Source organism: Rhincodon typus, chromosome 39 (assembly GCF_021869965.1).
Source record: "Rhincodon typus isolate 14 chromosome 39, sRhiTyp1.1, whole genome shotgun sequence".
Taxonomy (NCBI): Eukaryota; Metazoa; Chordata; class Chondrichthyes; order Orectolobiformes; family Rhincodontidae; genus Rhincodon; species Rhincodon typus.
The window spans coordinates 15,212,940-15,227,369 of record NC_063370.1 but is presented as its reverse complement, the minus strand read 5'-3'; the positions used below and the strand labels follow the sequence as shown (position 1 = coordinate 15,227,369).

Below are 14,430 nucleotides of genomic sequence, written 5' to 3'. Positions count from 1 at the left end.
GTTTCGGGCCTAGACGTCAGCCTCTCTGCTCCTATGATGCTGCTTGGCCTGCTGTGTTCATCCAGCCCTGCACCTTGTTGTCTCTAGTTAAATAACCTATATTTTGTTAAGCTTTCCAGTCGAGTTAGAAGTTATACCAATTCTTCTTTCTTTTGTCGGTCTCCTGATTCTACAGTTAAAATACAATGTGTTTTGCTTAAAGCCATATAGCATAGCCAATCAAATTACATCTGGGACACAGCAGCCAACACTTGCCTCTAAATAAGATAAAAGTCTTAATATATTTGAAGGGGGTTTGGTCTGGTCCATAACATCATACAAGCAAATAACCAAAGTAATCACATCATCAAATTGCTGAACCTTGCATGAAGCAGTTTAAAACTATTTTGAAACTGAAAAAGACATGAAAAATATTTTTATGTACGATCAGTGTTTTTAAATATCTACTATGTAAGGTGCCCGAGTACGAAGTATAATTGGTCTTAATTAACAGAAACCCTCATAAGATGCTATATTGTGTGATGGGTGGGGTGAATCAATCATCCACTTCAACAGCAATTAAGTGCTCCCCACCAGTGCTTGAGCCCCAGGCAACAACATTTGAAAGCTGCAGAAGATCAGGGAAATGAAGCAGCTCCATCCAGCTAAAAATAACTGAATTGTGTTAACAGGCTGTTGTACTTTTACTCGGGAACTATGGACAGTAGATTCAAGGAAGGGTTCCCTAGACAGATGCATTGTCCTCAGTTCCCTGTTACAACCCAGACGAGAGTCCACTCTTACATATTTTGTTTTTCTCAAGGTAAAATCATCATGATGTGCTCAGTCTAACGTTATGGGGGCAATAACATAGGAACATGCTTCTGCAATAATTGATCAGGATGGTACTTTAAATTTCAAACAAATACTGATGAGCAAATAACTAGACCTATAAAAATTTATAAGTGGTTGATCAAGTCCTAAAAACGTGATCAAAAATCCCTCTAATGCAAAACTGCTTCCATTTACAAGTAGCAATAATGTCTATTCAAAAATGGCAATCCCACACATGTACAAGGAAAAGAAACATTCTGACTCCGCAAAGCAGTATCATATGAAGCATCCTGCATTCAAATTAGTATTTCTTTGCCTTTAGAAATGTTGGTATTGAGGCAGTAACGTAGGATACATGCCAATATCTTAACCAAATGGTCATCATTTATAAAGACTAGAACACTGCAAGGAATTTGACCAGGACGGAGGAGTCTGCACAGCTGAGTTGATTCAGTGCTGGTTAGAGGTTGACAGTAGGGTCGCTGAATAGTCAAATCACACCAAACGTCCCTTCTCTAGTCAGTGAGTGGAAGCCAGTTGGAATGTCCCCAAAACCAAACACCTACGTACTTCTGTGTTGAAATCAGACATCGTACCTACTCAGAGATCAGGTTAGCTTTCTCAAGGATAGATACAATTCTAAAACTTGAAGTTTCAGATCTAGAAGAAAATTTAAAAATCTGTTACTGTCTCTTGAAGCCATGCTTGCAAGTGGAAGCTTAATATTGTATACCAAAATATAATACAAGGCAAGCTCAGAAATTAAAAAGCAAAAGACTTTTTCTCATGTCCTAGAAAGAACTGTAGCTAAGAACAATGTTTGTTAAAACAGCTATTATTCTGGGTACCGATACATTAAAAGGGACATTATCCTCAAATCAAGGACAACTAATGACTTACAGAGGGAATAAAGAAATAAGTAGATCATATTTATTTTATATTAGTGATGCTCCAGTTCTGTTCTTTTTGTAGAGTTTATAGTTCAAAATATAGACAGAAGGGGCACTAATTTCTATTATAGTTAAATCCCACTTTAGCACGGGGCCATCTGTGAGTAGAAGCAACATTTGCAGTATTCACTAAAGAATTTAAAAAAAGACATTTGCCACAGAGAAAAAAAAATCTTGCATCAACATGCCAATCCTGAGATGAACCCAAAATTGATTTAACTCACCATTATCAAATTCATCAGGAATCTGTGGAGTAAAGAGAGAAAAAAAATATGATCAGTTTCTGCAGCCTATTTACCAGCAGGTTGGAAGCATTCATAGCACACCATCCTCCCAATTAAGACAGAAATTAATCGTCAAACATATGAATATTCAAATACATCTGTCAATGGATGGGGAAGCAGCTGGTTCCCAAACAACCGGCAACACCCTCACTATATTTGGAATGAGGTCTGTTATCGGCCCTAGACTTCATTACTAGCACGCAGTGGAAGTCAATCCACATACTTAATATATACTCTTTTCTGTCCTGAAGGCTTTGGGGCTCTTGCTGGCTTGCAACAACATATCCAATTGGCCATTCTTTGTGCCTAACATGACTGCCTACAGGTTACTTGCGGGCATAACACAACCAAGGCTAATTTTGTTGGCCAAAAATGGAAAGGTACAGAAATGCAATTTGGAGCCTGGGCTGAGTACCCCCCCCTCCCCAAACTTCCAAGCTTAGAGCCAATTTTAGTGCCCATTTGCTGCTACAGATGAGATAAACAATCACTGCACCTTCTGGTCTGCACAGCTTTGCCAAACCATCCAGAGCTGTGCACTTGGACTTCTAAGAACTAAGGAGTTAAAAATAATCTGGCTACCACTGTCCCCAATCCTACCCTAACATCATCTTTCAGGTCCTTGTCAATTACCCTTAATATTTTCCATTCTTATCACACTAGCTTCCAGGGGCTAGTATCCATATGTATATTGTAAACTTTGTACAGGATCTTCTACAGTAGGTTCTATTACAATCCAATATAATCTCCATCTGCTAGTCTGAATGATCATTTGGTGGGAATCAGGAATAGGAAAACCTTCTTTGACTGCAGGAAAGGAGATAATTTTTAAGAGTAACCCCAACCCCTTGGTTGACACCACACTAACTGCAGCAGATAATCTAGGAATTAGGAGCTAATTGCTCAGCCATTCATTAGAAATGGTGTTACAAAGACTCATTGGGGGAAATCTGCTGAAGCTGCAGTTTCTCATTCTGTGGTGTCTAGCAAGTTAGCTGTTCAGTGGGTACAAAATTGAGCAACTATATTTTCTCTCTCACTTTAACACATCAGATCCTTCAAAAGATGCTTCAAATCTTACACCTCACTTAAACGTGATGATGTATTGCTGTTTCTCAGCTGTCATCCATGTCAGTGGTAGCACTTTTGCCCAAATCTAGAAAAGGACCACTCCAAAGATGCAAGTACAAAATCTAGGATGGCACTCCAGTGTAGCACTGAGCAAGTGTTACACTGTTCGGGTGCTGTCTTTCAGATAGGTCTTGGAACAGAGACCTCCATCTGTCTTCTCAGATGGATGTAAAAGATCCCAAGGCACGAAAATGTGCAGCTGAGAGAGACTTGAACGTGAAAAGGTGCAGAACAACATAATAGTAGGTTATGCAGTGCAGGTCTATATCTATTCTTGCACAGTAACCTTGCAAAATAGGAAGAATGCTGAAATGTAAAAGACAGGTGGAAAAAAAATGAATTTTTCACTCATGTCTCTGACTATTTAACTTTGAAATGTATGTTTGTTTAAAATTCAAATTTTATCTGGAAATGAGCTAGGACTGATATTTTCAATAATATAATTTGCAACTAAAAAGGGCTGAGCTGCTATTGATCCATTTAGTATCTGCCAGCAGCTCTAAGTGAAGAACTCAGAGTCAAGCTCGATTCATCACCTAAAACAGTCTCTAACAGAAACAGAAACAGAAACAAACTGCTAGAGAAACGCAGTAGGTCAGAACTGTTGTGAAGAGGAGTCACTAGATTGGAGACGTTAATTCTCTTTCTTGCCACAGATGCTGCCGGATCTGCTGAGCTTCTCCAGCAATTTCTGTTTTCATCTCAGAGTCATACAGCATGGAAACAGATCCTTCAACCCAACTCGCCCATGCTGATCAAAGTTTCCCAAACTAAAACTAGTCCCCACTTGTCTGCATTTGGCCGATATTCCTTTCAACCTTTCCTATTCATGTACCTGTCCAAATGTCTTTTCAATGTTGTAACTGTACCTGCATCTACCACTTCATCTGGCAGTTCATTCAACATACAGACCACCCTCTGAAAAAGTTGCCCTTCAGGTCCCTTTTAAATCTTTCTCCTCCCAGTCTAAAAAATATATTCTCTAGTTTTGAACTCCCTCATCCCAGGGAAAATACCTTTGTTATTCACCTTATTAACACCCCTCATGATTTTATAAACCTCTACAAGTCACCCCTCAATACCCAACGCTCCAGAGAAAAAAGTCCTAGTCCATCCAGCCTCTCCTTATAACTCAAACCATTAAGTCCCACCAATATCCTGGTGGATCTTTCCTGAACCATTTCCAATTTAATAATATCCTTCCTATAGCAGGCAGACCAGAACTGGATACACTATTCCAAAAGAGGCCTCACCAATACCCTGCACAAACTCAACATGTTGTCCCAACTCTGTATTCAAAGGCCTGAGCAATGGAGGCAAGCATTCCAAACACCACCTTAACCACCCTATCTACTTGTAATGCAACTTTTAAAGAACTATGCACTTGAACCCCTAGGTCTCTGTTCAACAATACCACCCAGGGCCCTACTATTAACAAGTCCTGCCCATGCTTGCTTTACCAAAATGCGATACCTCACATTCATCCAAATTAAACTCCACCTGCCACTCCTCAGCCTAATGGCCCAATTGATCGAGATCCCTTTGTAGTCTTAAATAACCTTCTTCACTGTAGACAATACCACCAATTTTGGCATCATCTGAAAACAGGAAAGGTCATTGATAAAGCAACTGAAGATGGTTGGATACTACCATGAGGAACTCTATGTCTGGCTTTCATATCAAATTGTTGCTGTCTAGTTTCTGTTTGGTGGGTGGGAGAATGGGCAACTGCATATCAATGGAGGCAAAATTAGATAATAATTGCATGCACTCCAGCATCTGCAAGTCTTTGTTTTATTCTTTTATGTAACGCTCATTGAGATTTGGGAATCACTGGCAAGGTGTCTGGTGGGCTTTGAGATGGTGAACTTTCCTAATTACTACAACCTGTTGTGAAGGTGGTTTCTCTGTTGTGTCAGATAGGAACACAGTTTAATCTTATGATGAAGGATCAGCAAAGTGTCTAAATCAGGGTGCAACAGAAAAGTACTATTGTTTCTCTGTCCTTGCTGCCCTTCCTTGCAAATGGGTACGATGATGATGATACTGCATGTGATAAAGAAAACACAGTGGTTTCCACCCACTTCAGATTGGAGGCTGCTCCCAGCTTTTCCACACAGAATGTAACAAGCTGCATCCACAGATACAAACTAAACCACACCACATTGTTGTATTTTCAAACATCAGTCCCTATTCTATTACAGCTTTGATCAAGAGCAAGATTTTGTCACAGACTTGGGAGCAAGCATATTTTGGCTTCAATATAAAGTTCTTACAGAAACTAAAAACCCAGCAAACCTTTCTGAAACAATTTCACTTCCAACATCTTAAGCTACCATTACCAAAAATGGGTTCAAAAACAGAATTAAATAAGCTTTGTTGCAAGTAGTGCACATAACATTGGACCCTTATCAAAAGAAGGACTCATTTCTCTTGGAGGGGGTTAGTTAAATGTTCATTAGCTCAGTTCTCCAGGGGTTGACCTTTGAGGAAAAACGGAGCAAAACCAGCCTTTCTTCTATAGTCTAGAAAGTAATGAGAAGTATTCTGATTGAAACATAAAATTATAGGGAGGGTTTGACAAGGCAAATAGTAAGAGGCTGTTTCTACTGTTTGGACCATCTACAAGGATTCTCAATTGAGGACTGAAATAAGAATTAAAAAAAGCTGTTCAGAGGAATGTGAATCTCTGCAATTCCCAAACCCAGAGGGCAGTCTGCAGTTACTTAGTTAATAAGTTCAATTCATATTCATGAAACACCATGGGCCATCAGCAGCAACAAAACTGTATTCCATACACAATCTGCAAGTGGATGTGAATACAGGAGGTATGATTAGTAAGTTTGTAGATGATACTAAAATTGGCAGTGCAGTGGACAGTGAAGGAGGTTATCTCAGAGTACAACGGGACATTGATCCGATAGGAGTTTAATTTAGATAAATGTGAGGTGTTGCATTTTGGGAAGGCAAATCAGGGCAGGATGTGTACAGTTAATGGTAGGGTATGGGGAGTGTTGCCAAACAAGGGGTACTGAAGCATTTGGTATGCTTGCCTTCATTGGTCAGTGCATGAAGTATAGGATTGGGATGTGATGTTGCAGCTGTACAGGACACTGGTTCGGCCACTTTTAGAATATTACATTCAATTCTGGTCTCCCTGCTATAGGAAAGGTGGTGTTAAACTTGAAAAGGGTTCAGAAAAGATTTGCAAGGATGCTGCCATTTGAGCTGCAGGGAGAGGCTGTGTAGGCTGGGAATTGTTTTTCCTCTGGAGCGTTGGATGTTAAGGGGTGACAATATAGAGATTTATAAAATCATGAGGGGCAAAGATAGGGTGAATAGCCAAGGTCTTTTGCCCAGGGTTGGGGAATCCAAAACTAGAGGGCATAGGTCTAAGATGAGAGGGGAAAGATTCAAGGGGGATCTAAAGAGGAACTTTTTCATACAGAGGGTGGTGCATGTATGGAATGAGCTGCCAGAGGAAGTGGAGGAGGCTGATATTATTATAACTTTTAAAAGACATTTGGATGGGTATCTGAATAGGAAGGGTTTAACAGGGACATAGGCCAAATGCTGGCAAATGTGACTAGATTTATATAGCATTTCTGGTCGGTATGGATGAGTTGGACCGAAGGGTCTGTTTCCGTACTGTACATCTCTGACTATTTATTGCCCATCCGTAGTTGCCCTTCAGAAGGTGGTGGTGAGCTGCCTTGCTGAACTGCTGCAGTCCATCTGCTGTGGGTTGTCCTGCAATGCCAATGGGGATAAATTCCAGGATTTTGACCCAGCAACAGTGAAGGAATGGTAATATATTTCTAAGTCAGGATGGTGAGTGGTTTGGCAGGGAACTTGGAGCTGGCAGTGTTTCCATGTATTGGCTCTTTTGTCCTTCTAGATGGAAGTGGTTGTGGCTTTGGAAGGTGCTGCCTTTGGATCTTCGGTAAATTTCTGCAGTGCATCTTGTAGACAGTAGCAGCATTACGTACTCAGTGTCAGTAGAGGAAGAGGTGGACTTTTGTGGATGCGGTGCCAATCAAGCAGGCTGCTTTGTCCTGGATGGTGTCAAGCTTCTGGAGTGTTGTTGGTGCTGTACCCATCCAGGCAAGTGAGGAGTATTCCATTACACTCCTGATTTGTGCCTTGTAGATTACGGACAGGCTTTGGGGAATCAGGAGGCGAGTTACTCGCCAAAGTATTCCTAATCTCTGACCTGCTCTTGTAAACACTATGTTTATGTGGCAAGTCCAGTTGAGTGTCTGTTTTGAGTTTCAACTGAGTTTACACAAATGTGCTTCAGTTGAGTTCATACAAATGTGTGGAGTATATAAATAAGTTGAATGAAATGCAGGCTCAAATTCAACTTGGGGGTGGGTGGGCAGGCAGGCAGGTCATGTGACATTACAGCAGTGCAACTCCAAGTCAGCAGCTAAACATACCAGGTTATAAGAACTACAAATGGGCGAGGAAGAAGTATGAACTTAACTTCGTGCACATTCTCTCCGTGTCCGCATGGGTTTCCTCCGGGTTCCTCCCACAGTCCAAAGATGTGCAGGCTAGGTGAACTGGCCATGCTAAATTGCCCATATAGTGTTCAGGGATGTGTAGATTAGGTGGGTTTACAGGGGAATGGGTCTAGGTGGGATGCTCGGTGGGTCAGTGTGGACTTGTTGGGCCGAGGGCCCATTCCCACACAGTAGGGATTCTATATTAAGTCTTTTAAAGACACGAGATTGGTTCGTAGCTCAGCTCAGGCAGCACGGTGGTTCAACTGTTAGCATTGCTACCTCAGCACCAGGGACCCAGTTTCAATTCCACCCTCAGGCAACTGTCTGTGTGGAGTTTGCACGTTGTCCCTGTATCTGCATGGGTTCCCTCCGGGTCCTTTGGTTTCCTCCCACAGTCCAAAGATATGCAGGTTGGGTGGATTGGCCATGCTAAGTTGCCCAGTGTGCAGGGATGTGCAGGTTAGGTGAATTAGCCATGGGTATTGCAGGGATAGGGTAATGCGGTAGGTCTGGGTGGGATGCTCTTCAGAGGCTCGGTGTGCACTCTATGGGCTGAATGGCCTGCTTCCATACCATAGAATCCTATGAAAATTAACAATCAGCAAATTAGCGGATATATTCTCTATAAAGTGTGCAGAGTTAGTGTAGTGTAGTAGTTTGGTGGCATAAAACGTGGTGACTGAACGACCCAAGTTCTTTCTCTCAAACTTGGAGCAGAAGTATTTGGTCTATCAAGCCTTCAATATGATCGCAGTTGATCATATTTCCACATGCTCCTATGCCTTTAATTCCCTTGCCTACTAAGAATCTCCCTACCTCTGCCTTAAAAAAACAATCAAGATTTTTTCTTAAATTGTGGAAATTTCGCTGGCATTGTGGGAATCTAATTCCATAGTTCTGACCATTACCTTGACCAAAAGTGAATGGTCTTTACGCCGAGGACAAATGGCCAAAAACTTAATGGAAGATTAAAGGCAAGGTAGGGAGGCAGAGGGGATTTTAGGAAGATAATTCCTGAGCTCATGAACACACACTCATTAATGGAGCAAGTGAAAAACTTACAATGCTCAAAAGGCTAGAATTCAATCACAGCAGATACTTTTTTGAACATAAAGGAATTGGACAGGCCAAGCAAGGGCATGGAGGACTTAAAAACAAATACCTCAAAATTAAGGTATTGACTGCGGGCCAATGCAGATCATTGAGCAAGGGGTAATAAGCAATCTTACCTTCAGGAAAGGGAAATACATTGAAAGAGACATAAAAATAAGAGGATAGAACTGGCACCAATTCAGGATCACTATAAATAACAGTGGAAGAGGAAGAATTGAACATCCATTTACAACTTATTACTCCTAAAACTGTGTGGAGATTGAGAGAGGAACCCAAAGTATTGTTGTTGAGGAAGATTATATATCTCCATATAGAAAAAAAAAGTAGCTATTGTGGTCAAGCAATTATTCAAAACAAAACATTTGTTCCTGTTACCCTGGAGCTGTAGATTCCTTGCTGGGCCATCAGTCCACAAGTGCCATCCTGTTACTTTTCCCAACCAAGTGCTCTTCTTGAACAAAAACAAAGTTGCTGGAAAAGCTCAGCAAGTCTGGCAGCATCTGTGGAGGAGAAAACAGAGTTAACGTTTTGGGTCCGGTGACCCTTCCTCAGTTCTGAAACGTTAACTGTTTTCTCCTCCACAGATGCTGCCAGACTTGCTGAGCTTTTCCAGCAACTTTGTTTTTGTTCCTGATTTACAGCATCTGCAGTTCTTTTGGTTTTTTATTAAGTGCTCTTCTTGTATGTGCCAAGTTGTAACAATGATATTCCACTGGAGGCCAGTCCTATCCTCACTTGATATTCACACTGCAAATCGCTGTTCAGGAGTGCCTATAAACAGGAACAGGAAGCCGAGCTCATCTCCCCCAACCTGCTAACCTAGGAATACTGAATTATTGGATCCCCACTGATAGGACAATCAGCAACAAGTAGAGATTGAGCCAGGGGATTCCTGGCTTTGCACGAGTTACAGATGGCCCTAGCCAATGGAGGAACTCAAAATTTGTTTCTACTGCATCAGACTAACTACTACATCAGCTTTCAACCACAATTAAAATTGGAGGATCCTGTTAATAACAGCTAACTTTAGTGTAAAGTCTTGATCCTCCAGTCAGAATCTCCCTCTCTCTGCACGTTCTCTGTGGCTGTAACACTGTATTCTGCACTCTGTTCTGCTACCTTGACGCACTCTGTACGATATGAAATGCCTGTACAGCACGCAAAACACCACTTCACTGTATCTCGGTATGTGACAATAATAAATCAATACAAATAACACTAACTTGCACAGCAATGCTTTCCAACTCATTCAAATGTTTAAAAAAGTTAAATGTGACAATTCTGACGTTGCTCTATTTCTGCATCTGAATTACAGCCACAATGAAGTAATCTTTAAATGTGTTACCTGTCATAATTCAAATATCACAATAGATACACTGCAGAAACTACTAGAGTGACAGGCTACTATATATTAAAAAAAAAGCTATCAAGTCCATACCTTGGAAACAAATATTCAGAAATACTTTAGTTGCATGTTGTTCTTAAACAGTATCATGTCTATCATTGCTGGTCAGATATATTATGGAAAAAGCTGCTAAATGAAATTATGACTGACAAAAATCTACAGAGGGAGGGGTTAAAGTTTAAAAGCACTTAAACCAAACAAACAGCTTTGAATATCTATTTTAAAATAGTATGTGAATACTTGTTTAAGGCACAAGCTTCAATTCAGCAGAATAAAATTGCTCACCAAAACAAAGGGAATTGCTAAATTAGACAATTGCTAAACACATGCCATTGCGGATTTACTGAAGATATGGGAGCAAAATGATTTTTCTATAACCTAATTATCAGGTTACCAGGCTCAAGATACATGAATTGAGCAATTTAAGATATGCAACAGGTACAGGGGTTTAGCAGTTCATACTGACAAATGTTTCTACAAATAGGCTGTCAATGTTATGAAAATATTCTCTCCCATGTGTAAAGAATGATGATAGTTGCAGCTATTTTATGTTCCCGGACAAGTTAGTATATTTCAAAGCATTCAAAATAAAACAAGAGCCATTTCAAATATATCAAATAGATGTCATGTAACTAATAAAAATTACATGACAGAGTCATAGACACTTGCAACACAGAAACAGGCCCTTCGGTCTAACTCGTACATGCTGACCAGATAGCCTAAATAAATCTAGTCTCATATGCCAGCATTTGGCCCATATCTCTCTAAACTCTTCCTACTCATATCCATCCAGATGCCTTTTAAATCTTTCACCTCTCACCTTAAAGCATACCCTCTAGTTGTGGACACCCCAAGCCCTCGGGTAAAGACCATGTCTATTTATCCTATCCATGCCCCTCATGATTTTACAAACCTCTATAAAAGGTCACCCCTCAGCCTCTGATGCTCCAGGGAAAATAGCCCCAGCCTATTCAGCCTCTCCCTATAGTTCAAACCCTCCAAACCTGGCAAAAACCTTGTAAATATTTTCTGAACCCTTTCAAGTTTCACAACAGCTTTCCTATAGCAGGGAGACTAGAATTGCACGCAGTATTCCAAAATGGCCGAACCAATGTCCTGTACTGCCACAACATAACCTCCCAACTCCTATACTCAATGCACTGACCAATAAAGGAAAGCATGCCTTCACTATCCTATCTACCTGTGACTCCACTTTCAAGGAACTATGAACCTGTACTCCAAAGTCTCATTGTACGGCAACACTCCAGGATCTTATCATTAAGTGTATAAGTCCTGCTCTGATTTGCCTTTGCAAAATGCAGCACCTCACATTTATCTAAATTAAACTTCATGTGCCACTCCTCAGCCCACTGTCCATCTGATCGAGATCCCGTTGTACTATGAGGTAACTATCTTCACTGTCCACTACACCTCCAATTATAGTATCATCTGCAAACTTACTAACCATACCTCCTATATTCACATCCAAATCATTTACGTAAACGATAAAAAGCAGTGGACCCAGCACTGATCCTTGTGGCACACCGCTGGTCACAGTTCTCCTGCCTGAAAAGCAACCCTCCACCACTACCCGCTGTCTTCTACTTTTAAGCCAATTGTGTCCAAATGGCTAGTTCTCCCTATAGTCCATGTGATCTAACCTTGCTCACCAGTGTATCATGAAGAATCTAGTCAAATGCCTTACTGAAGTCCATATAGATCACTCTGCTTTCATCATTCCTCTTCGTTACTTCTTCAAAAAACTCAGTCAAGTTAGTGAGATATGATTTCCCATGCTCAAACCCATGTTGACTATCCCCAATCAAACCTTGTCTTTCCAAATACATATAAATTCTGTCTCTCAGCATTCCCTCCGACAACACTGTGTTAATGATTTATTAAATGATCCACTAGAACACTTTCGCACAGATGCAATTATTTGTTTAGCTTTGCTTGACGCTAGCCAATGTCTAATACAGATCATTGACTGGAGTTTTATATTGAATTAGTCACCATCAAGCATGCAGTGCAAGATTGTCCAAATGACCCAGTATTTGGCAAACAGAAGTGCCGTAGTACCGCTTGCACATGACAGTACCTGCAGATTAAACACACTCCTTCAGAGAGGGGGCAGGGAGAGGAAAAGGAAGTCAACAGGAGTGTCTTCCTTTATCTTTATCTAGTGGCCGCACTGCTACTGAATACATCTTTCCGCATGTCAAATCAGGATAAGTTGTGATGCTCCCTGTGCCAACGCTCACCATCTCACCACATGAAACACGCTTATAATAGAGGAACCATGTCAATCAAGAATCAGCAGATATGGGGGGGGAAAAAAAAATGAGGAGATCTCAGAAACACCAGTCTGGCTTCAGATATTTAGAAATTTTAAAGCCTACAAATGGATCTCAAAGTAACTATTTTCATTGAACCACCTGCCTGAAGCTTTGAGGCAAGCCTTGTGCTACATATTAAAGGCAGAACATCATTTTGCTGAACAAATGCAGGTTCAAAGAAGGGGATTGTATTCACATCTCCTTGTCAGGAGTGTGCTTCAAGGATACACTTGGTTCTTCAATTTTACTCATTTTCGATTCATAAGGATAAGACTGCAGAAATGAGTTTCCCCAGAGAGTCTGAAAAGGTGAAGATTCTCACAGCGACTAACATTGCACCTAAACAATTAAATGCACTGTGGAGAAAGGAACTTACGCAGGTCATTAAGAAAAGCACCTTCACACATCAATGTTAGGAGTCTTTGGTCAGGCTTAAGTATAAAAGGGAGGGGTGGAATGGGAAATAGAAGAGCAGCAAGACAAAAAGGAAGGAAGTCAACCCTGTTCCTAAACAAACACTTATTGAAGTAATTCCGATAAGTCCCATTTTTAAATACAAAACATATGGTTAATTCAGGATTTCTTGTATCCAAAGAACAAGAACTTAGCATTAACCATGCTCGGACAGGATTGGTGCATCGCTAAAAAGTAAATATTCATCACTTGTTCCATCAATTTTGAGAAAGGAAGCTTCTACATTACAATTCAAGCTCTTTGAGACATCCTAAGTGTTTTACAATGAATTAAGATGTGGTGACTGCACAAATCTGTGTGCTGTAAGGGCCTATTGAAACAATGGAACAAATTATTTGTTCATTCAATTTACATAAACTGTTCAGCAAATAATCTGAGTTAGAAAATGAAAAAATGTAAGGAAGCACTCTTTGCTCAGGATACGCGCCAAGTTTCTGGAGGCACTATAACATCAGAATCTTGTATAAAAAATTGGGGCCAAGATTAGAGATCCAAGGAATTAATTCAAGGCTTCAAACATAACTTGAGAGCTAACACATCAGTACAGTAATAATGGAATGCTACACTGTCAGAGTTCCAACTTGGGATAAGACAAACCAAGGTCCCAACTGCCTGGAGTGGCTACAAAACAAATCCCACAGCAACCACATCACCAAAACTAAATTAATTGTTTATTTCAGTGTTTGTGGGATCTAGGGACACAAATTAGTTTGATGTGGTCCACTAGTCATTGAGATGTACACACAGTCTCTTTACTGGGAGCACACAGACGTTAAAACTCATACTATATTACTCATTTGTGTGGTAGGCAGAATGGCTTTCGGACACAACAGCAACATTCTATTAGTGGAGAATACCACTTATGTTCACTGCAAAGTAGCAGTACCTGGTATTGGAAAGATGTTGTGAAACTTGAAAGGGTTTGGAAAAGATTTACAAGGATGCGCTGGGATTGTAGGATTTGACCTATAGGGAGAAACTGAATAGGCTGAGGCATTTATCCCCCCCTCTAGAGTTGGAGGCTGAGGGCTAATCTTATGGAGGTTTATAAAATCAGAGGCATGGATAGGGTGAATAGCCAAGGTCTTTTTCCCAGGCTAAGGGTGTCCAAAACTAGACAGCATAGGTTTAAAGGTGAGAGGGGAAAGATTTAAAAGGGATCCAAGGTGCAATGCAGAGGGTAGTGTATACATGAAAATGAGCTGCCAGAGGAAGTGGTAGAGGCTGATACAATTAGGATATTTAGAAGGCATCTGGATGGGTACATGAATAGGAAGGGTTTACAGGGATACAAGCCAAATGCTGGCAGAAGGGACTAGATCAGTTTAGGATACCTGGTTGCATGGACGAATTTGACCAAAGGGTTTATTTCCACGCTATATAACTGAGTCTAGGGGATGAACAACTGAAGTTGAC

At 40.7% G+C, this 14,430-nt stretch overlaps 1 protein-coding gene across 1 annotated transcript in view; it reads right to left on the bottom strand.

Moving 5' to 3' along the window:
- The window catches only part of timm50 (translocase of inner mitochondrial membrane 50 homolog (S. cerevisiae)), a 154,560-nt gene that overhangs the window by 75,053 nt on the left and 65,077 nt on the right, over positions 1-14,430 (bottom strand). The window contains exon 3 of the mRNA XM_048618327.1: positions 1,988-2,009. Within this exon, the coding sequence (XP_048474284.1) occupies positions 1,988-2,009 (22 nt within the window). The remainder of the gene's footprint in view (positions 1-1,987; positions 2,010-14,430) is intronic.